The sequence below is a fragment of the Bos indicus genome, chromosome 8, assembly GCF_029378745.1.
Source record: "Bos indicus isolate NIAB-ARS_2022 breed Sahiwal x Tharparkar chromosome 8, NIAB-ARS_B.indTharparkar_mat_pri_1.0, whole genome shotgun sequence".
Classification (NCBI taxonomy): Eukaryota; Metazoa; Chordata; class Mammalia; order Artiodactyla; family Bovidae; genus Bos; species Bos indicus.
The window spans coordinates 40,562,685-40,586,083 of NC_091767.1; the positions used below are offsets into that span (position 1 = coordinate 40,562,685).

The 23,399-nt window shown below is 41.2% G+C and overlaps 1 protein-coding gene across 7 annotated transcripts in view; it reads left to right on the forward strand.

The window, feature by feature from the left end:
• The window catches only part of GLIS3 (GLIS family zinc finger 3), a 695,814-nt gene that overhangs the window by 619,904 nt on the left and 52,511 nt on the right, over positions 1-23,399 (forward strand). For all 7 annotated transcript variants that reach the window (XM_070794225.1, XM_070794226.1, XM_070794228.1 and 4 more), the window contains one exon: positions 22,225-22,393. In XM_070794225.1, the coding sequence (XP_070650326.1) occupies positions 22,225-22,393 (169 nt within the window). The remainder of the gene's footprint in view (positions 1-22,224; positions 22,394-23,399) is intronic.

Here is a 23,399-nt window from a genome sequence, read left to right on the forward strand (position 1 = left end):
GAGTCCTCAATATCATGGACAGCCTGGACCACTGCCTCGTCTTGGCGAGAGTCCATTTACGAATAAAACATGCTCTGTGGAAGAAGATCTGTCCTATGAGTGATCGTAACAATTACAGCTCCCTCCAAACTAAAATTGTACTATAGACTCAATAAAACATGGTCTTTGCAAATGCCATTAACCTGAAAACATCATAGAGGCCAGTGTGCTTGTGATATTTGAGTCCCACAGTCCACCCATTAGGTGAAGAGCTAATACAACTGAACCAGGAAATCTACAAGAATGAGGGGATTTTATTGATACTACTTCTATTGGATTATTAAATATTTATGTTTTAGAGCTTATAAGTCCTATTGAATTATCCCAATTTTGAATGTAACTTTATAGATTTTTCAGGAGAAAAAGCAAATGTTCAGATATCATAGGGGACTATAGGAGGAAAATACAAGAGTTTCTTAGTGCAGAAATTTTTGAAGTCATAGCAGTTGATCCTCCATATTTGCAGATGCAGAATTTGAGGATACTGAAGGACTTCAGCATCCAGGGATTTTGGTATTTGTGGGGGTCCTGGAAACAATCCCCAAAGATGCTGAGGATACAGTCCCTTCCCTTCTTGGAGTACTGAAAAAATGAAGGCTTCTCTCTTGCAATACCATCACTTTTTGTAATAACTAGTACCATATTAAATCCATAGAGTATTTAGCATACTTCATGAAATAGTTAAGGTTTCATTTTAATGTAATGTTATGGCATATGTCTTAATGCATTTTCTACATTCTTGAGTTGAGGATATTTGCTATCTTGGGACAGCTTGCAGAGTTGTAGGGGCTAGAAATAGTTTTATATAAATGTGCCTCATATCGTCTAGTCTCAAAAAGTGGTTGTTAGGTCAAGGACTTTATTAGAAGTGTTCCCAATAGGTTAAACTTTATAGGAGAATTGTGAAGATCAAATAACATGATCTATATACAATTCCTTAAGAAGCATATTGCTTTATAAAAAATGCAATAGTTATTACTTGCATTATCTCAAAAGCACTCCTTTGCTTAGAAGTCACAAGAGTTGAAGAAAGGACAGAACTATTGGGAATTGGTGTTGGAGCAACACTAATGGCCCAGTACCAAGAAGGAGGTAGATGCTGGGGTTAGAAAGGATTTAAAGGGAAACATTCAGCAGTAAAGTCACTGGCAAGTCTCTGTGATGTTACTCTGAACTGCTGTCAAAATCTTGCATTGTTTTTTATAACACCTCTTGGGTCTGTGGTTCGTCCACAGATTGCATTGACTCCGTTGAGGGTAGGCTCAAGCCTCATCCTTCTGTGTTGTAGGCCCTGATAGCTTCAATTTCCAGCTTTGGTCCCCTGCTCCTGAGCTTGTCCTTTAGTACATGTCACATCACCTGAAAGACCTATGAAAATAGACTGCTGGGTTCCACCCCCAGAATTTCTGATTTAGTAGGTCTAAGTGAGTCACAAGAACTAGATTTTTTCTTTTTCCTAGCAAGTTCTCAGGCGACACTAGGTGCTACTTGTCCAGGGACCATACTTTGAAAGCCATTGTTCTGTATCATAAAGTGTGGGAATTTGACTTCTAGCAAAGCATGATCTGAATTTTGACTGGTGGGAGTTACAATAAGAATTGCCCCTAATTAACTGGATGAGAGGAATCTTTTCACAATGTATACATGTAGCTAATTACCATGATGTACACTTTAAATAGCTTACAATTTTACATATCAATTATACCTCAGTGAAGCTGAAATTTAAAAAGTACTAAAAAAATGAAGCGAATTTATCGTGTGAAAACTGTGATAGAAACCTGTCCACAAAAGGTGATTTTATGATATCGCTGACATGCTGTGTATTTATAATGATAAGTGGGATAATGCTACTCTGGTACTTACAGTTAAATAATTACAAAGATAATAAAACTGAGTCAAATAGTGGGGGGAAATTACCCTGTAGTATCTATTTCTGTTGCTTATTACAGAGACCCTATAGGTAGATATTGTGTTTCCTCCCACACCAGAACTATAATTGTACTGCTCATATTTTGGTTAAGAATGAGATCTTATAACCACCCAACTGAAGAAAATTAAATTCTGATTCCCAGCCAGCACAGGGCACATTTGTATGTATGCAGCTAAAATTAATGACTGTATGTTTGCAGGCCACCTAATTTGGTGCTTTAGTTTTCCATATCTGCTTATTCCCTTGTCTTCATGTTGCTTTTCCATGCAAGATTAAGCTGAATTATTTGGTTTTATAATATGCACAGGTTTTTGCTGTAAAAATATTTTTGTGAGTGGACAAAAACAATTCCATACCCTTTAGGGAGGTGGAGAAGGTAGTGAAGCTGGATGATTGTATCAACAGTTGTGTTCTCACTGGGTAAAGCCTAGGATTGTCTTTATACTATTATTTCTCCTATCTCGCATGTTATTTTATTTTGTTGGCATTCACATGGGGTGTGGGAAGGAAAGGTTGGCCCTACTTTGTAGTATACCCCAACCAAGTCTTAGGAGGTAGATGGATGGCAAGATGGAGAATTCAGGATAGAATTTTGGAATGAGGAGCTAGTAGCTTCTGTGATTAGGATGCTTTGGGCCAAACTTCAGGGTCCGCAGTTTTGCCTTTCTGCTCCAACTGAATTTACCTTCCAAGGAAAGAGAGACGAGGAAGAGGTAGTTATATCTCTTTCACGTGAAGAATAAAGAAAAAAGAAAGTGGACATTTTCAAGGTGTTTGTAGTCACGGTGAAATTTCTTTCTTTTTTTTTTTTAACATTTGTTAGAGCACTGAAAATAAATGTTAAGAAGAGCATAAAACCCCGAAGTGAAGGCCATCACTGCATTAGCTCAATATTACTTGTCATGTTTTGCTATTAACAGTAATAAGGGAGTATATTGCAGGCATTGTATAAAAAGGATATGTGGAATTGACCCATTCTGAGCCACCAACAGCACTGACTCCAAAGACTGGCTTATATGAAGTGTCTTCCTCCATAATGTCAGAGGATTATCTGCCCGTTCAGGTGCCCTGGCCACATCTTGAACCATTAATGCCTCTCTAACAGTAACCGTTGATTCATTGGAAGTTACAGCTGCCTTCTTGGGGCCTTAATTTTCCTACCTGAGTTTCAAGGCTGCTCTAGATTCACTTTCATGACATTGTTTCTAGTTGCTGTCTGAGTTTTGCTTCTTGGACTCCAATCATGTTCTTTCCTAGTGAACTTAGCTGCTCGTATCTGGCTTCTACTCTGACTCTCATCATCTCTGATTTCAGAGTTGAATTCCTACCTCACTTCAGTTCAGTTCAGTTGCTCAGTCGTGTCTGACTCTTTGCGACCCCATGAATCGCTGCACGCCAGGCCTCCCTGTCCATCACCAACTCCCGGAGTTCACCCAGACTCACGTCCATCGAGTCAGTGATGCCATCCAGCCATCTCATCCTCTGTCATCCCCTTCTCCTCCTGCCCCCAATCCCTCCCAGCATTAGAGTCTTTTCCAATGAGTCAACTCTTCGCATGAGGTGGCCAAAGTACTGGAGTTTCAGCTTTAGCATCATTCCTTCCAAAGAACACCCAGGGCTGATCTCCTTCAGAATGGACTGGTTGGATCTCCTTGCAGTCCAAGGGACTCTCAAGAGTCTTCTCCAACACCACAGTTCAAAAGCATCAATTCTTCAGTGCTCAGCCTTCTTCACAGTCCAACTCTCACATCCATACATGACCACAGGAAAAACCATAGCCTTGACTAGACGAACCTTTGTTGGCAAAGTAATGTCTCTGCTTTTGAATATGCTATCTAGGTTGGTCATAACTTTTCTTCCAAAGAGTAAGCGTCTTTTAATTTCGTGGCTGCGATCACCATCTGCAGTGATTTTGGAGCCCCCAAAAATAAAGTCTGCCACTGTTTCCACTGTTTCCCCATCTATTTCCCATGAAGTGGTGGGACCGGATGCCATGATCTTAGTTTTCTGAATGTTGAGCTTTAAGCCAACTTTTTCACTCTCCACTTTCACTTTCATCAAGAGGCTTTTGAGTTCCTCTTCACTTTCTGCCATAAGGGTGGTGTCATCTGCATATCTGAGGTTATTGATATTTCTCCCGGCAATCTTGATTCCAGCTTGTTAAAAAGTCATGGATTTATAATCTTTATTGGAACCTTTCCCTGGGGATTTAATAAACAGCCCATTTCCATCTTATAGGAGAGACTACAAAAAGTAAAGTACCCAGTTGACCCTTGAACAATACAGGTTTGAAGTGTGTGGCTCCATTCCCACATGGGTATGTTTGAATAGTAAATACTTCCATACTACACAGCCTGTGGTTGGTTGAATCCTCGAATGTGGATAAACTGCAGAGGCGACTGTAAGTTATACAATACCTGCAATGCTCAGGGGTCACTTATATTCACTATTGAAAAGGGAATAAACTCTCATTATTGCACATAAAGGTTGTTCCTCGTACACATTCACAGGGATGCTTATCAAGTTTTCTGAGAAATGGACTCACTTCAGGAAAATGCATTGCATCCAGCTGCGCCAGAAGATTTTGCAACTGGTCAAACAATGATCTAGGTTCCATATTTCTGAAGTACTAAGGCAATTGGGAGTTCTATCTACACAAAAGGAAGAATGGACAGTATTTAGTGTCTCTTTTCTTAAGTTACATTATTGGTCACATTTGTACAAGCCCCCTGATCACCGTGTAGCCAATCTATGCTCAAATAGGACATTTATAAGTGGAAATGTTACTTCTTCCTCTAACTCAAAATAATTTCCCTTTTACTGAGATCAGTTACTGATCTGACGTACATTAAATGGCATACAGAATGCTTAAAACATGCCTAATACACAGTCAATGTTCAGCATCTGTAGTTATTATTGTTACTTTTATCCAAATACTAGAAAAATATATCTCTGTAAAGCAGATAGAAAACAGGTGCCAAAAATTACCCACCACTCACATTATTTAAGAAATGGGGAAAATATGGAAGCCTGAACAAATTGGAAATTTAATAAGCATCATTCAGTAGAATAAAAGAAAAACAAAATATAATCCTTTGTATTTTATATTTCAATAGTTTGCCCAGTAGTTCATATAGTGTTTTTAGTTAGGAAAATCTACTGTAGTTCCGTAGAGAAAAAACAAACTGGAATCAGAAACCCACAGATTCACTTAGGTGGCAATGCCCCCAGAATCACAAAGTCAAAATTGTGTTTTGATGAGTACCAGTATTTGTGTATTCAAAAATAGCATGTTTTTTTATTTGTTTGTTTTGTTGTTTATAGACAGTATGCTATTGACAGAAAGAATGTGGGGCTCCTGAGCCCCCATTCTACTTCTCTGCTCACTGAGTGTTTGCTTTGTAAATGCTACATTTCCTCTTTGTAAAATGGTGATAAGGTTACTGATTTCATAGGACTGTTGTGAGAATTAAGTGAGTTCACATATAAGAATTCAGTACACTGCCTGCAGCTGGTAGACAGATAGTCAATTGGTGCTTTCTTCTTTTCCTTTCCCTTTGCTTAAAAGCTTAGGGAATTACTCACAAACCAAGCCTACGTCTGTGACAGGGACTAGGAGCTCTTCTATCCATTCCTCTTAGTAGTGGGTGCTATTACTTGGAGTTTAGAAATTGTTGTCCTAAGATAAAGTATTTCTTCCAAGGAGAATTCAAGTCAAGTTGAGGACTCATAAAATTCCGTATTCTAAGACCCCGCTTCAGATCTATACATTAGACATTTTTTTCAGTTGCCATGAAGTTTAGAAGTATACTTAGGCTGGTCATACAGAGTGTTGATAAATGTGCCTGCTTGATAAATGAACTTAATCAGCATTGAATCTGTGAGGGTGAAGTAGGTGGAGGAAACAAGAAATAGGATTGATGGCTTTGACCAGCCAATTGTATACAATCATCGTGTTGGCCTTGCTGAGGTATAACCTTGGTCCCTTTTGATATCATTTTGTAAATAGACTCTCCCAAATGTGTCATTTTTCTCAAAATACACTGCAGGGTGTCTAGAAAACTATTTTTGACTATTAGCTTATCTCAAATTTCATTTCCATACTTCAAAAACAGTCCCCTAGACTTTTCATGAGGGTTCTTGGTAGTTAAAATGCGACGGCTAATGTATTATTACACTGGGCCAACTCTGGCCTGCCTGCCTTCTGTTTTTGCATGGTCCAAGAGCTCAGGAGGGTTTTAAGATTTTACATGTAAAATATAGAAAAGACTTTTAGCCTTTAGGTGAGAACAGTTGCTCAAAGAATTGAGGACATTGCCTCTTGCCCGCAAAGCCTAAAATGTTTACTCTATGATCCTTTATGGAAAAGATTTGCCAACTCCTGCTTTATATTTACTTCTGGGACATTCATCAGTCACTTAGAGAGATCAAGGAAGCCTGTGACTTCCATGTATTTCATCATATTTTGTTTTAAACGCCTTCCAGTACATGTAGATTTATTGAGCCCTTCAATATTTTATATTTAGCAAATATTTTAGTAGTTTTCTAGATAATAAGTTTGAAGAGATTTTTATACAGCCCAGTGCTTAAAACAGGTCACAGCAGAGCTGTTTCAGTTGAAGGGATCCAGACTACTTGTACTGCCCTTTGCCTAGCACCCCGAGTCCTCCCTTGGGCATTCTGCGGAATCCCAGATACAGTGGTTTTCAAATGAAGTTATTACCAGTTAAGTCTTCATGTTGCAAGCAAATACCTGCAGATTCAGCTTGGGCTGTGTTGGGAAGGTGGCCCAATATGTTGGTAAGCCCTCTCTAATGTGGCTCCCCCTTAGGAAGAAACTGCCAGAAGATGGGCAAGATTTGGTTCTTGTTCTCATGAGTCCAGGAATGACAGAGCCATGTGATGGAGAAGTCACAGTTTAATTCTACCCAAGTCTGTTTTTCCTAAAAAGATAAAAGCCTCAGCCCCTTGAATACTCGGGATTAAGTTTCCTAAAATCCGGATCTCTTGTTGATATATAAGTTAATGTCCAGAAGAAAGGCAAAAAGTGTAAATACTAAACTTTAGAAACCCATACAGTCACCTTCCAAAAGGAAAGATACTTTCTTCCTCAAAAATACACCTTCTAGCAGCAACAGAGATGCTTGAAATTAATATAATTGAAGATTGAACCCTCCATTCCACAAGTAGATAAAAGCCTTTAAATTCCTTGAGAGAGATTGTATGTGGGCATAAATTTAGGATAACGTATAAATGACTTATCAGAGCCTTTTCTTGCAAGTAAAGTAGAGAAATCTGAAGGAAAAATGGGAACAGTGTCCACTTCATGGACAGAGTGTGAAAAAAGAGAGAAGGGGATTTTCTGGAGTCATAACAAAATCAGTTCCTCATCTATGCAGATTTTCCCAGGCTTAGAGACAGTTACGCTTTGGTTCCCCCACTACAGCACAGTTCCCCCAAAGGGCTATTGTAAGAAGGAGAGGTTTCCTGGGAGAGTTCAGAGTTGGTGAATCAGCTCTTGAGTTGGCTAGAATATTGCATTAAAAATTAGATTGGCTATCTGTGCTAAAAATCTGTTTCCAGAAAGCATTCTCTGTGAAATGTTTTCAGAGGAAACTCGAGTGAGTGGAGTTGTCTTGGCAGTATCTGAAAGGGAGAAACATCCTTTATGGTCAGCATGTACAGGTAGGAGATAGCTAAGGAATGAATAATGAAGAGTTGGAGAACCCAGTATTTTTTTTTTTTAACTAAAACTTCAGCTTTTGTGACAAGTCAGACTTTATTTCCAAAAAGAAAAAGAGATGAGGAACATTCCTGTAAGAATGTCCAGGAATGGTCATCCATTCCTGCTCCATCTTTCTTCTTTCTGCTTGCTGACTATGTTCAGAATGGGATAACAATACACAGAGGCAGTACTGGATTTTTCACGGATTAGTCTGAGTCGTTTGCTTGTTCAAGTTATTTTACTGACTTTCTGTGTAACTAACTCTCTGCAAGTGAATAAGTATGTAGGTTGGGAGGTGAAGGAAAGAAGGCTAAGGTATGAGATTTGAGGTTTTAGCTATGTCATAAATTGTCTCGAAAGACCGAAGAGGGCTGCATGAAATGTTGGTCCCAGAGCATTTGAGAGAGCTGCCAGATGCTGCCGTTCGACTTGTAACTAACAGTCTTTGTTCTGAAATGCAGTTGTTTCAGATGCTTTCCCTAACATGAAGTTAATTACACCTGGTATTTCAGAAGGCTTGATGGTAACCTTTGGCATTTACATGGATGACATCAGCTGTTATCTTCTAGTTGTATCCTGTGTATTCCAGAAAGGCATGTAAGCATGTATCCTCTTCCAAACAAATAACGTCTTTCCTGGCTATAAATCCAGCTGCATGATGTGGAAATGTAATTGGGCAGCCTTCATAGATGTTTGGAGCTCATGTGGGAACATCTATTTGTAAGAGAACCTGAATATTCATGTAACTGTCCAGACATCAATAAATTCTCATTTTACCTTATTTATTTCTGTTCCCCAGTGAACAGCAGTGCTCTTCAGCTCAAAGTTAATAGGCATGTTCTTCAGAGATGTACCCTCTCTTACCTTAATAGAACAGCTCCCTAACACATTTGTTTATCGGTTGCCAGGTAGCTTTCCCATCAGGTGACATGAGTGTGCTTTCTTTGTCTTAGTGCACCAGTGACAGTTACCACTGTTTGCCATCAATTAGCTTGGGGTAGCATGTCAAGGATGTACGGGTGGTGTCATTTTAGTCTGACAGCCACCCGATCTGGTTGAAAAGGGATTGTTTCATTATCCGCTTATCAGGGCTGCTGGATGATGATACTCTACACTGCAAAGCGGGAGGGGAAAAAAGACAGGCAGAAAGAATAGATTTTTAGAGATTGGCAATATTAAAATTATTTATGCCTCAAGGAGAAGGGAAAGATTAGAGAGCTGACTGGGCAAACCCTTAAGAAGCTTCTTTTTCCTAATACAGATGGAATATGGAATGATGCCCTTCCTGATGGAGAGAGAGAAGAAGCGGGGTGGAGGGGGGGCGGTGGTGGGTGGTGCTGTGCCCAGACATTAGGAGGAAAGAAAAAGAAGAACTAGCCCCTTCTACTCATAGGCAAGCAGGCAGGGATTAGCTGCCGCCCCTCTCCCATTTTCTAGTTAACCTCAGTCAGCAAATGCAGCCTTCCAAGTGACCCTGCCAGGGCCTGTGCCTTGCTAGAAAACTGTGGCCTGTGGATTTAGGTCATGAAAGCATTTTCCACTGAACAACAGTGCAACTAATTTTTTTCATGGAGAAATGTAAAGAACTACAGAAGATATTGGGCCCCAGATTTTCATTATTGAGGACCAAAACTCCAGTCACCCACCCCCGCCTGTTTTCCTCATTTTATTCAGAATGACTGAGGGTAAGTTTTTTGTTTTTTGTTTTTTGTTTTTTTTAATTCTGAAAATTAACCATGGCTGGATCTTAATGCTCTTGGAAAACAAACACAAAGAAGTGCTGAAAATGTAAAAATACTTCAAGATAAACTAAGCTTCAAGGGGGACAATTGTGTTGACATTTTAGTAACAGCCCATTTTCACTCCTTAAGGAAGTGCAGTCATGCATGAAAATAACTTGTTATCTTTTAAACTGAAACACATTATGGGTTGTAACTCAAAGGTGTGTGTTACTCATGAAAAATAAAGTGCAGCGTTTTAACCCTATGAGGATTCTTTCACAGGCCCTGAACCTTTGTAGTAACTTGCATTAGAAAAATGGATTTGGCAAAACTAATACAATTGTGTAAAGTTTAAAAATAAAATAAAATTTAAAAAATTTAAAAAAAAAGAAAAATGGAACAAAAATACTTATTATTAGAGAGTATGATGTATATACTCTCCTGCACTTTAAAATGACTCTGGTTCACAGTTTGTATTTGTATGCACCTTTAGGTAAGAGGCCATTCTTCATTGGAGATTTACCATTTTAGAGCAACATACACCTTTGTCTTGGAGAAGGCAATGGCACCCCACTCCAGTACTCTTGCCTGGAAAATCCCACGGACGGAGGAGCCTGGGAGGCTGCAGTCCATGGGGTCGCTGAGAGTTGGACACGACTAAACGGCTTCACTTTGACTTTTCACTTTCATGCATTGGAGAAGGAAATGGCAACCCACTCCAGTGTTCTTGCCTGGAGAATCCCAGGGACGGGGGAGCCTGGTGGGCTGCCGTCTATGGGGTTGCACAGAGTCAGACACGACTGAAGCGACTTAGCAGCAGCAGCAGCATGCCTTTGTCTTCCCCATCCTATTAATTATAAGATTAATTACAACAATATAAATAGCCAAGGAATAGAATCAATGACTTGTTGAGCACTTAACCATGGTCTACACACTGTGCTAAGTGTTTTCTATATATTATATAATTCTCCTCACCATCCTGCGAGGTATTATCCTTACTCAAGATGAAGAAACAGAGCTTAGGTTAAGTGACTTGCCCAAGACACCTTGCTGCTGCTGCTGCTAAGTCGCATCAGTCATGTCCGACTCTGTTCGACCCTGTAGACAGGAGCCCACCAGGCTTCCCCATCCCTGGGATTCTCCAGGCAAGAACACTGGAGTGGGTTGCCATTTCCTTCTCCAATGCATGAAAGTGAAAAGTGAAAGTGAAGTCGCTCAATTGTGTCCGACTCTAGCGACCCCATGGACTGCAGCCTACCAGGCTCCTCCGTCCATGGGATTTTCTAGGCAAAAGTACTGGAGTGGGGTGCCATTGCCTTCTCTGAGACACCTTGCTAGTAATTGGTAAAACTCAGATTGAAACCCAGGCCCACCTGACCCACAGTGCATACTCTTTATTCCTTTCATAACCACCCTGACACTCTCTCTCCCAAGTGCCCAATTTCTGGTGAGCCTGAAGGAGCTAAAATTTTCACTGCAGTTCAGCTGTTTCCCAAATCCTTCCCAGGTTCAAATTTCTCCTGCAGGGAACCTTGGAGAGGAAAGAGAGAGACAAGACTGAGCTTACCATTTGAATGGGGCCTCTAATTCTTTTTAATATCTCTGTGAAAGCAGCTTATCCCCTGTACCCAGACCCTGGAAATAATGCCCTGGAGATGAGAGGTAAGTCCATAGCTCTTCCCATGTACCAGTCATCAAGCATTAAATGTCATTGCTCAGTGTCCCAGCATTCCTTTGACACTGATTATAAGAGAATTCACAGTTTGTGGATAGGTTCCCCCTTTCCTCTGAAAGTAGGCCCTCTATGAAGTGCAGCACCATGGCTTTTCAAGTAATCACAAATGACTCCAAAAGCAGATTTACTATAACTTCCCAGTGGCAACAGATCTGCCCAGGAAATCTCTTCATGTATCATTGACGGAGACAGTGGCCTTACAGCCCACAACAGAAAACATCACGCTTGCTTGTGGTAACAGGTGCATACATCTGATAGTTCATGAACAACCCCTCCCTGCCTTATTTCTTTCCCCATCAGTGGATTGACATGCTCCTGACAAGCATTGGAAATCTTTATTTCAGAAAAAAGCACATCTCCTACCAGCTGTTTGTTTTCCAAACCAAATAATTCAGTTAATTTCTTGCCTGAGTTAATTTTCAGAGCTAGAAATTTTCTCTCAGCTACGTTGAGGTCTCTTTAAGTGCTTTTAGGGTAGGTAGAAACAAAAATGGGAATATACTTTTTGACCCATAATCAGCATTTTGGTGGTTAAAACTATGCATGTGCATTGTGTGTGGTGGGGAAAGAGTGCCTAGGGATTTCACACAGCCTTTACAAATGGAGTGTGCAGGAATTCTGATACAGTATCAACACTCTTATGCCTTTCTTTAGGGATTTTTTTTTTTGCATTCATCCTGCATTTGAGAGGCAATATAGTATGATGGTTACAGGCATGTGTTCTGAAATCAGGTTTCCTAGGTTTGAATTCCAGGTCCACTACTTATGAGCCACATGACCTGTGCCAGGTAATCTAATCAGGAGAAACTGGAGAAAAGTTTGCAAGTACTGAATAGATGTTAACTATTGAAACCGGGCTGTGAGGCAGACAAGAAGATGAAATACAGCAGAGCTATGGTCCCACACCAACTGCTCAAAGTGCAGTCTGCTTACCAGCAGCCTCAGCATTGCCTGGGACTTTGGGAACTTAATAGAAATTCAGAATCTCAGCACTCATTGCCTCCAAGATCTAGTGAATCCAAATCAATATTTTCCCCTGGTCATTGGTTTGCAAATTAAAGCTTGAAAAGCAGGATTCTAGTTGCTCATACAGTTTTGAACAGGAATATGCCCTCCAATTGACTATTTTTAACACCTAAGCCTGACAAGGGAGATCTTCTTCCCTGCCTTCTAAAATGATGAAAACCTAGCCACCAAACAATGCCTATGGAAGTTTCCCTGGCTCTGCCGATGGTCCCGAGACAAGTGGATTTCATTTCATTTCATTTCAATGCCTCCCTCCAGTCACACAGTGAATACATGACAACTGAAGAATTCCCAGGGGTGTCCTGTCCATGCCCATTAGACATAAAGATTAATTGTTTTCATTTGGGTATAGAGAGAGAGCTGCCCATTAACCCAAACTAAACTGAGCCTGTTAAAGACTCAAGCCTAGAATGCCATGGTCCTAGTAGCTGGTGAGATGACATCTGGGGACCACATAGATCAACACATGCTGCTTTGTCAAAATTAAAAAGCCCAACTGAGTCACCTCCACCTACCTCTATAAGGAAACGGGATGAGGGACTTTGGTGAGCTAAGCCCCAGAGAGAAAGAAAGCCTAAAGCAGCAGGGAGGCCAGCTGCTGGTCCTTTGCTGGAAGAAGGGCTCACAGATTCATCTCAAGACCAAGCTTTTATTTCCTTGGGGAGTCCACCATCTCTTAATCACAAAAGCAATAAGAATTTCCAATATGTTGCTCTGCCATGCCTAATCAGTTGTTCCAGCTGCCAGTCATCAGCACGGTCTAGGGGCTCACCTAAAAGCCCTCTTCCAGCCCTGAAATCAACACTGACCCCTGAGGTGATGCCCCTGTAGGTAGCCTGTGTGTGCTGGTTTATTTGATCACAACAGTTTTGTTAATATTGCCCTGGACGCTGGAGGGTTCAGTTCTCTTCCTTAGGCTTTGATTGATAGGCCTCATTGTATGCCCCATTAGTAGAGTTTGGAAAATCATTCTGAGTGTCTATGGAAGGAAATTTTTCCTTTTGCAAATGACCTTACCCTTGCACTCTAACATAGAGATTATCTTCCCTAGGTTAAAAAAAAAATCACTTGGCAAAGCTCAAGCATTTGTCTGTATTTGTTGTAGTGGGCTGGTCTATGTGAAGTTCTCAGGTATTTGAGACATTAAGAGATCAGCACTTGCCTGGTCCATAGTGAAGTGAAAGTTGCTCAGTCATGTCCGACTCTCTGCAACCCCATGGACTGTCCATGGAATTCTCCAGGCCAGAATACTGGAGTGGGTAGCCTTTCCCTTCTCCAGGGGATCTTCCCAACCCACGACCCAGGTCTCCCGCATTGCAGGCAGATTATTTACCAGCAGAGCCACAAGAGAAGCTCAAGAGCACTGGAGTGGGTAGCCATTCCCTTCTTCAGGGAATCTTCCCGACCCAGGAATCGAACCGGGGTCTCCTGTATTGCAGGCAGATTCTTTACCAACTGAGTTATCAGGGAAGTCCATAGTAGGGGCTAGAAAGTTGTGTTTGAATGAATAAAATAAAATTCTTACACCACAGTGAGATAGAATCCTGGGTGAATGACTTTGATAGCTGGAAATTCCTAGAAGTCTCTGTAGGATGCATTTCCTATGCTATAGTGGAAGTATCTGAGAAATGTGGATCTTTGAAAGAGTTCAAGAGCAATCCTACTGAAGCCATCACTACCTGATCCCAAAGTTGTGTCCATTTTATATTAAGGTATGTGAGTTGGGATTTAGATGAACATTGCAAAGCCATGCTCTATAGTTCAGTTCAGTCGCTCAGTTACATCCTACTCTTTTCTACCCCATAGACTGCAGCTTGCCAGGCTTCCCTGTCCATCACCAACTCCCAGAGCTTGCTCAAATTCATGTCCATCAAGTCAGTGATGCCATCCAACCATCTCATCCTGTCGTCCCCTTCTCCTCCTGCATGCCATCTTTCCCAGCATCAGGGTCTTTTCAAATGAGTCAGTTCATTGCATCAGGTGGCCAAATCATTGGAGTTCCAGCTTCAGCATCAGTCCTTCCAATGAATATTCAGGACTGATTTCCTTTAGGACTGAGGTTTGATCTCCTTGCAGTCCAACACCACAGTTCAAAAACATCAATTCTTTGGCACCCAGCCTTCTTTATGGTCCACCTCTCACATCCATACACGACTACTGGAAAAACCCTAGCTTTGACTAGATGGACGATTGTTGGCAAAGTAATGTCTTTGCTTTTTAATATGCTGCCTAAGTTTGTCATAGCTTTTCTTCCAAGGAGCAAGCATCTTTTAATTTCATGGCTGCAGTCACCATCTGCAGTGATTTTGGAGCCCAAGAAAAGGACATCTGTCACTGTTTCCATTGTTTCCCCATCTGTTTGCCATGAAATGATGGGACTGGATGCTATGATCTTAGTTTTCTGAATGTTGAGTTTTAAGCCAGCTTTTTCACTCTCCTCTTTCACTTTCATCAATAAGCACACTAGTTCCTCTTCGCTTTCTGCCATAAGGGTGGTGTCATCTGCATATCTGAGGTTATTGATATTTCTCCTGGAAATCTTGATTCCAGTTGTGCTTCATCCAGCCTGGCATTTTGCATGATGTACTCTGCATATAAGTTAGATAAGCAAGATGACAATATACAGCCTTGACGTAATCCTTTCCCAATTTGGAACCAGTCTGTTGTTCCATGTCTGGTTCTAACTATTTCTTCTTGACCTGCAGAAAGGTTTCTCAAGAGGCAGGTAAGGTGTTCTGGTATTCCCATCTCCTTACGAATTTTCCACAGTTTGTAGTGATCCACACAGTCTAAGGCTTTAGCGTAGCCAATGAAGCAGAAGTAAATGTTTTTCTGGAATTCTCTTGCTTTTTCTATGATCCAACAGATGTTGGCAATTTGATCTCTGGTTCCTCTGCCTTTTCTAAATCCAGCTTGAACATCTGGAAGTTTTAGGTTCATGTACTATTGAAGCCTGGCTTGGAGAATTTTGAACATTACTTTGCTAGCGTGTGAGATGAGTGCAATTGTGCAGTAGTAGTTTAGACACTCTTTGGCATTGTCTTTCTTTGAGATTGGAATGAGAACTGATCTTTTCCAGTCCTGTGGCCACTGCTGAGTTTTCCAATTTTGCTGGCATATTGAATGCAGCACTTTCACAGTGTTGTCTTTTAGGACTTGAAATAGCTCAAATGGAATTCCATCACCTCCACTAGCTTTGTTTGTAGTGATGCTTCCTAAGGCCCACTTGACTTTGCACTCCAGGATGTCTGACTCTAGGTGAGTGATCATACTATCATGGTTATTTGGGCCGTTAAGATCTTTTTTGTATTCCTTGAGTTCTTTTGTATATTCTTGCCACCTCTTCTTAGTATCTTCTGCTTCTGTTAGGTCCATACTGTTTCTGTCCTTTATTGTGCCTGTCTTTGCATGAAATATTCCCTTGGTAGCTCTAATTTTCTTAAATCTCTAGTCTTTCACATTCTATTGTTTTCCTCTATTTCTTTTCATTGTTCACTTAGGAAGGCTACTTTATCTCTCCTTGCTATTCTTTAGAACTCTGCATTCAAATGGGTTTATCTTTCCTTTTCTCCTTTGCCTTTCACTTTTCTTCTTTCCTTGGGTATTTGTAAGGCCACCTCAGAGAACCATTTTGCCTTTTTGCATTTCTTCTCGAGGGTGGTTTTGATCACTGCCTCCTATATAATGTTACAAACCTGCATCCATAGTTCTTTAGGAACTCCATCAGATCTAATCCCTTGAATCCATTTGTCACTTCCACTGTATAATCCTAAGGGATTTGATTTAGGTCATACATGAATGGTCTACTGGTTTTCCCTACTTTCTGAATTTTGCAATAAGGAGTTCATGATCTGAACCATGAACTGCTACGATTGAGTAGCCATCATAGTCAACAAGAGTCCAAAATGCAGTACTTGGATGCAATCTCAAAAATGACAGAATGGTCTCTGTTCATTTCCAAGGCAAACCATTCAATATCACAGTAATCCAAGTCTATGCCCTGACCAGTAACATTGAGGAGCTGAAGTTGAATGGTTCTATGAAGACCTACAAGACCTTCTAGAACTAACACCCAAAAAAGATGTCCTTTTCATTATAAGGGACTGGAATGCAAAAGTAGGAAGTCAAGAAACACCTGGAGTAACAGGCAAATTGGGCCTTGGAGTACAGAATGAAGCAGGGCAAAGGCTAATAGAGTGCATACTCTTGGCAGAACTGAGAGTATGCCAAGAGTATGCACTGGTCATAGCAAACACCCTCTTCCAACAACACAAGAGAAGACTCTACACATGGACATCACCAGATGGTCAACACCGAAATCAGACTGATTATATTCTTTGCAGCCAAAGATGGAGAAGCTCTATACAGTCAGCAAAAACAAGACCGGGAGCTAACTGTGGCTTAGATCATGAACTCCATATTGCCAAATTCAGACTTAAATTGAAGAAAGTGAGGAAAACCACTAAACCATTCAGGTATGACCTAGATCAAACCCATTATGACTATAGAGTAGAAGTGAGAAATAGATTTAAGGGACTAGATCAGATAGACAGAGTGCCTGATGAACTATGGATGGAGGTTCGTGACATTGTACAAGAGACAGGAATCAAGACCATCCCCAAGAAAAAGAAATGCAAAAAAGCAAAATGGCTGTCTGAGGAGGCCTTAAAAATAGCTGTGAAAAGAATGGAAGCAAAAAGCAAAAGAAAAAAGGAAAGATATACCCATTTGAATGCAGAGTTCCAAAGAATAGCAAGGAGAGATAAGAAAGCCTTCCTTAGTGATCAATGCAAAGAAATAGAGGAAAATAATAGAATGGGAAAGACTAGAGATCTCTTCAAGAAAAGTAGAGATACCAAGGGAACATTTCATGCAAAGACAAGCTCAATAAAGGACAGAAATGGTATGGACCTAAGAGAAGCAGAAAATATTAAGAAGAGGTGGCAAGAATACACAGAAGAACTATACAAAAAAGATCTTCACAACCCAGATAATCATGATGGTGTGAATCACTCACACTCACCTAGAGCCAGACATCCTGGAATGTGAAGTCAAGTGGGCCTTTGGAAGCATCACTATGAACAAAGCTAGTGGAATTGATGGAATTCCAGTTGAGCTATTTCAAATCCTGAAAGATGAAGCTGTAAAAGTGCTGCATTCAGTATGCCAGCAAATTTGGAAAACTCAGCAGTGGCCACAGGACTGGAAAAGGTCAGTTTTCATTCCAATCCCAAAGAAAGGCAATGCCAAAGAATGCTCAAACTACCATACAATTGTACTCATCTCACATGCTAGTAAAATAATGCTCAAAATTCTCCAAACCAGGCTTCAGCAGTACGTGAACCGTGAACTTCCAGATGTTCAAGCTGGTTTTAGAAAAGGCAGAGGAATCAGAGATCAAATTGCCAACATCCGTTGGATCATTGAAAAAGCAAGAGAGTTCTAGAAAAACACCTATTTCTGCTTTATTGACTATGCCAAATTCTTTTACTGTGTGGATCACAATAAACTGTGGAAAATTCTGAAAGAGATGGGAATAGCAGACCACCTGACCTGCCTCTTGAAGAACCTATATACAGCTCAGGAAGCAAGAGTTAGAATTGGACATGGAACAACAGACTGGTTCCAAATAGGAAAAGGAGTACGTCAAGGCTGTATATGGTCACCCTGCTTATTTAACTTATATGCAGAGTACATCATGAGAAACACTGGGCTGGAGGAAGCACAAGCTGGAATCAAGATTGCCGGGAGAAATATCAATAACCTCAGATATGCAGATGATACCACCCCTCTGGCAGAAAGTGAAGAAAAACTAAAGAGCCTCTTGATGAAAGTGAAAGAAGAGAGTGAAAAAGTTGGCTTAAAACTCAACATTCAGAAAACTAACATCATGGCATCCGGTCCCATCATTTCATGGCAAATAGATGGGGAAACAGTGGAAAACAGTGGCTGACTTTATCTTTTTGGGCTTCAAAATCATTGCAGCTAGTGACTGCAGCCAAGAAATTAAAAGACATTTACTCCTTGGAAGGAAAGTTATGAGCAACCTAGACAGCATATTAAAAAGCAGAGAGAGACATTACCTTGTCAACAAAGGTCTGTCTAGTCAAGGCTCTGGTTTTTCCAGTGGTCATGTATGGATGTGAGAGTTGGACTATAAAGAAAGCTGAGTGCCACAGAATTGATGCTTTTGAACTGTGGTGTTGGAGAAGACTCTTGAGAGTCCCCTGGACTGCAAGGAGATCCAACCATTCCATCCTAAAGGAGATCAGCCCTTGGTGTTCATTGGAAGGAATGATGTTGAAGCTGCAACTCTAGTACTTTGGCCACCTGATGCAAAGAGCTGACTCATTTGAAAAGACCCTGATGCTGGGAAAGATTGAGGGCAGGAGGAGAAGGGGACAACGTGGTTGTGGATGAGATGGTTGGGTGGCATCACCGACTCAATGGACATGGGTTTGGGTGGACTCCAGGAGTTGGTGATGGACAGGGAGGCCTGGCATGCTGCAGTTCATGTGGTCGCAGAGAGTTGGACACGACTGAGTGACTGAACTGAACTGAACTGAACTGATCTGAGCCACAATTCTATAGTTAATTCCTCCAAGTCTCTGGTCATTATTTTTGTCTCAGGCAGTATCCCCAAACGTTGCCTTGGACTCTGCTTGCAAAGCACTCTGTGTCAACACTGAATTATAAGCTTCTACAAAATTATCTAAGCAGAATAGAATTTGTTTTATACTTCTCATTCTATCTGTTAGAATATAAAGGCAAATCACAGGTTTCCTTTTGCTGACAGGTAATTTCTTATACCCTACCTAAGAAACTGCTCCATACACTTTCTTTACCAGCTGAGCCACCAGGGAAACCCATACACTTTCTTTAATATGCTTCAAATTGAACCCTAAAGCCTCCCTTCCTTATTCTTATGGGGTCCCCAGTCAAAGGGTCTCTGCCTGTTTCAGTGCCAGTCACTGGCTATAGCAGTGAATGGAAGAGCTGTAGATGTATGTTTTAACTGTTGATCAGTCAACACGTGACCTCAGCACAGCTGGAGGGCAAGTTTCTGAGCCTTCAAACCTAAACCATACACCTCTTATGTTCCATCTCACATCCCCTTCACTACCTGTCCCTACCTATGGCCATTGCTATGGCAACCAAGCATAACTTGGCAGCACCTCCCCTCAAATGCACTAGTTTTCTGTCCTCAGGCTTCCCTGATGCCCAGATGTTGGGCATCTGTGAGAACTTTTAACCACTGTGGTACATGTACCTACTTGGAAGTGTGAGAGAAGTAATACCCTTTACCAATGGGGGACAGGAGTTGGTGGATGAATGTTCCTTTCTGTCCTTGTCCTGTTCATGGAACCCAGGATGGTCTCCAATGGCATTTAGATTGTGTTCATTTTCATTTACTAAATAAACATGAATGATGCATTGGAGACAGTAGGCACCAAGAGTATCTGGTTCCCTAGTCTATCCCAAAACCTGGCTCAGTGTTTGTCACATGGTAGGTACCCCATAAATACTTGTGGAATAATTGGCTGCTGAGAGATAAATGAGAAGAACACAAGTAACTGTATGCACACAGCAAAAATACTGAAATAAGTACAGAAAGGTAGAGGATATGACAGGCAAAAAGCACAGTAGCATACATTGCTATGACATATTTGAGGTGTGGTCAGTTGTCTGATTTGGCCAGAGATTAGGGCACATTTGGAGGCCACAAATGAGATAGTATGTTATAGACTTGGACACTATTTGATGCTGTATCCTAGTAAGTCTCAGTATTTTGGTATAATGATTTATAGAGATCTGTACCCCTTATTCAACTGCAACCTCCTCAAGGATAGGAACCCACATATAGTAGAGTGGCTAGCATGTAGTAGATACCAAATAAATATTGAATTAAAAAAAGTAATGGTTGGAGAATGGGTGGATGGATGCATGATTGATGGATGATTGGGCCTGGTTATTAAGTGGGCTGAAGGAGAGGACCTTAATCAGGCCTGACTTTCAGTGTGTGGCAGGCTACACACAATACCAAATTTCACAGCCTCTTTCATTGCAGCTAATGCAAAAACAAAGTTAATATCACTAATGTAGACCTTTGGGGAGTAGCACATTTTCTATCGAAACACAGAGCAGAGCATGGAGTGTGCATACCAGATTTCTCTGTTACTCATGGGTTGTAAACAGCAAGGCAGCACTTGCCTGTGATAAACACACACACACACAAAAACACCTCCAGGGGATAATACGTGATAGATGCATTCAGCAGGTACAACAAAATAAATAAGAGAATTCACGTTTCCACATTAAGGCACAAAAAAATTAGCTGTGTTTTTGCAGTGTCTCTGTGACCTCTTATTATTCCATTAGTTTTTGGAATAGTATATAAAACACCAAGCTTCATGCTGACAAACCCCGTATTGAAACTATTGCCACAGTCAATCCAAACAGCCTTCTCCCGTGGGTAAAATTATTATTTGGAATACAAGCAGAATGTGGTTGCCTGAGCGAGCTGAGCATAAATGAGGTAGTGATTCATAAGGTGACTAGCGAGTTTGCAAATGTGCGGCTCTTCTGGAGGCTGACGTGCAGAAGCTCTGCATTGCCCTTTAGAGCCGGTAAACATTTTCTAGTCTCACCACCTCTTCAAGACCTGGAAGACAGTGGAGGATGCAGGCGTCTGAGGGCAGAAGTCAGCCTGACACAATGCTGACTTACCAAAAATAAAACCTTCAAATCAGATCACACTCCTGTCAGTAGCTTTTTGAGCGGGAAGATGATAATTCTGCTTCTTCACATGTTCCTTTAAGTACTTGAACTTTTATTCCATTGGATTACGCTTTGGGGGGCTGGGTCATCTGGGGTATTAATTCTATCCTGGAGAGGTAGGAGAAAAGTGTACTGGTCTAAAAATACAGCTCCTGAACTTCTAAACCTTCAAATCTCTTTGATTATGTGGCTTCTTTTTCTGAATCCTGAACCTGATTTTTCAAATTTTTTGAAATCCATTTATTCTTTGATATCAGTAGAGTAAGTTCAAAAAGAGCAGAGATGGGTATAAAGCTCTGCAGAGCTTTGTATAGAGAAGGCAGTTAAAGAGTCAGCATAATGATGCTGCTATTATTGCAGCATAATGAGATATCTGCTGAGTAGGTCCGAACATGGAGAGAGCCCCTCTGATAGTGATAGACTCTGAAAGTGACAGGCCCCAGTTTCTTCTGTGATACCGTACCAATTAGCTGATCTAAATAGGTACATATTTAAGTTTGAGGTCATTTACAGTTCTCAAAGGGTAGACTGCCCTCGAGAATGAGGCTGTAACTGACTCTCTGTGTCATAACAGACGACAGCGGGAGAAGATCCCAGAGGCCCCTTTTCCATACTTTGTGGTTTTGGGAGAGGACTCATTTTTGATAAAGACTGGGTACATTTATTCATCACACCATTGGGAAATGCCCAGGGTCGGAGAGACTCTCAAGTTAAAAGAATGTAGGGTCCTGCAGTGGTACTAGGATCAGGGGAAGCTCTGTTCTCAATTACATTGATTTAGCAGTGACAGGGATGCTGGGAGTGACCCACAGCGCCTCACTGCAGCGCCAAGAAAAGGGGGGAAGCCTATGTTGTGTCCTTCCGGGTCAGCAGACCGAATACTGTGTTACCTGATTCTCATCCCCTGTGACTGAAAAGTGCAAATACAGAGACCTTCGCCCAGGTACAACCATTACAAGATGGACTAATTACACAGTGTCCAGACAGGGCCCTTGCCGGGCAGGGCAGCTCTTACGAGAAACCATGAACGTCAGCCTGGAGCGAGCGGACATGAACTGCTCAAGCAGCAGTAAAGGCGCGTTAGCCAGGAACCTGTTCCACCATGAAAACAGAAGCTGTGTATATCCAGTAAGGGGAGAACTGTTCCCTTAAAACCACCGAGAGGAAAACAAACAAGCCCCTAAAATATGCTTGCTGTCAGCCTTCAGTATTTAAAAAACATGCACTTCATTTGGGGTGCAGCCTGATGCTTGTTCTCCCTTGATTTCAGCTTCCATTTTCTCCAGCAATCACTCAAGCCGAAGTGGAACAGCTGCTGGGGCCGTGCCACCCCCACATCCTGTCAGTCACCCTTCTCCGGGACATACTGTACAGGGGAGCCCCCACAACCCCTCCTCCCAGTTACCTCCACTCGCAGCTGTGGACGCCGGAGCTGAGAGGTAAGGCCATCTGTCTCTCTCTTCTAATAGGTGGCGCCGCTAAACCTCTCTCCACCGAGAAGAGCTTTGACAGTTGCATTTTATTAATAATCCATTGGTGGGTTGAATTACACAAAGGTGACATTTTAAAAGTACATACACAGAGCACGTGAATCAAATACCTCATTATCTGTTTAATTTTCCATGGGGGAAAAAAATGAAGATACTGGTAATAATCAACTGAAGTGTCTGATACTGACCAAACAGATCAGAATTTTCTCATCTTTCCTTAGTTTGTTTCAGGGACTCAGTTTTAAGGTAATGTCCCTATAGGTTGAAATGCTTTCCAGATGTAAGATGGTGCCTTCAGAACTATAGTTCAGTAGTGTTATTTTAACAGCACAGCATAAAAGGGCACAGGATTTTAAATGCACTGCCAGAAAGGGGCTGCTCACTGAATACTTTGTGTTGCTACCACCCTCGTAAAGAGTTTCTGAAAGAAAATTTTTAAATCTTGACATTTGTACTGCCTTGTGGTATGACAGTATGCCACTCCTTCCATTCTCTCCACTTCTCATCTGGCTTGAATTGACCTATGGAGGGGTTACTCCTAAATATCCACAGGGGAGAAAGTTCTTGTGGGCACCTCTATGCAATCCTGGAGTAGTAGACATTAGGTGGACAAAATAATGGGTCGAATAGGCAATAAGGATAAAGTTTTGAATATTTGATGTCACCAGCAATCTGTGGTTTTGTTGGCGTTGGCCTGGTCTAGGAGTTTTTTAATGTGTTAAGTCCACTGAGCCACATTTTAAAAATGTATGCCTACTGTTTATTAATACATCTGTTCATTTAAGAAGCATCCTTTGAGTCCTTGGTAGAGAAGGAATTCAAGTGACAAGATAGTAAAGTAATTAAGACGAATCAGAGGGGAGAGGCAGGGAAAATAAGAAGGAGGTTATTGTAGAAGTCTTTGTGAACAATATGAAGACCTGAACTAAAGTAAAGCAATAAGATGGAGAGTTTA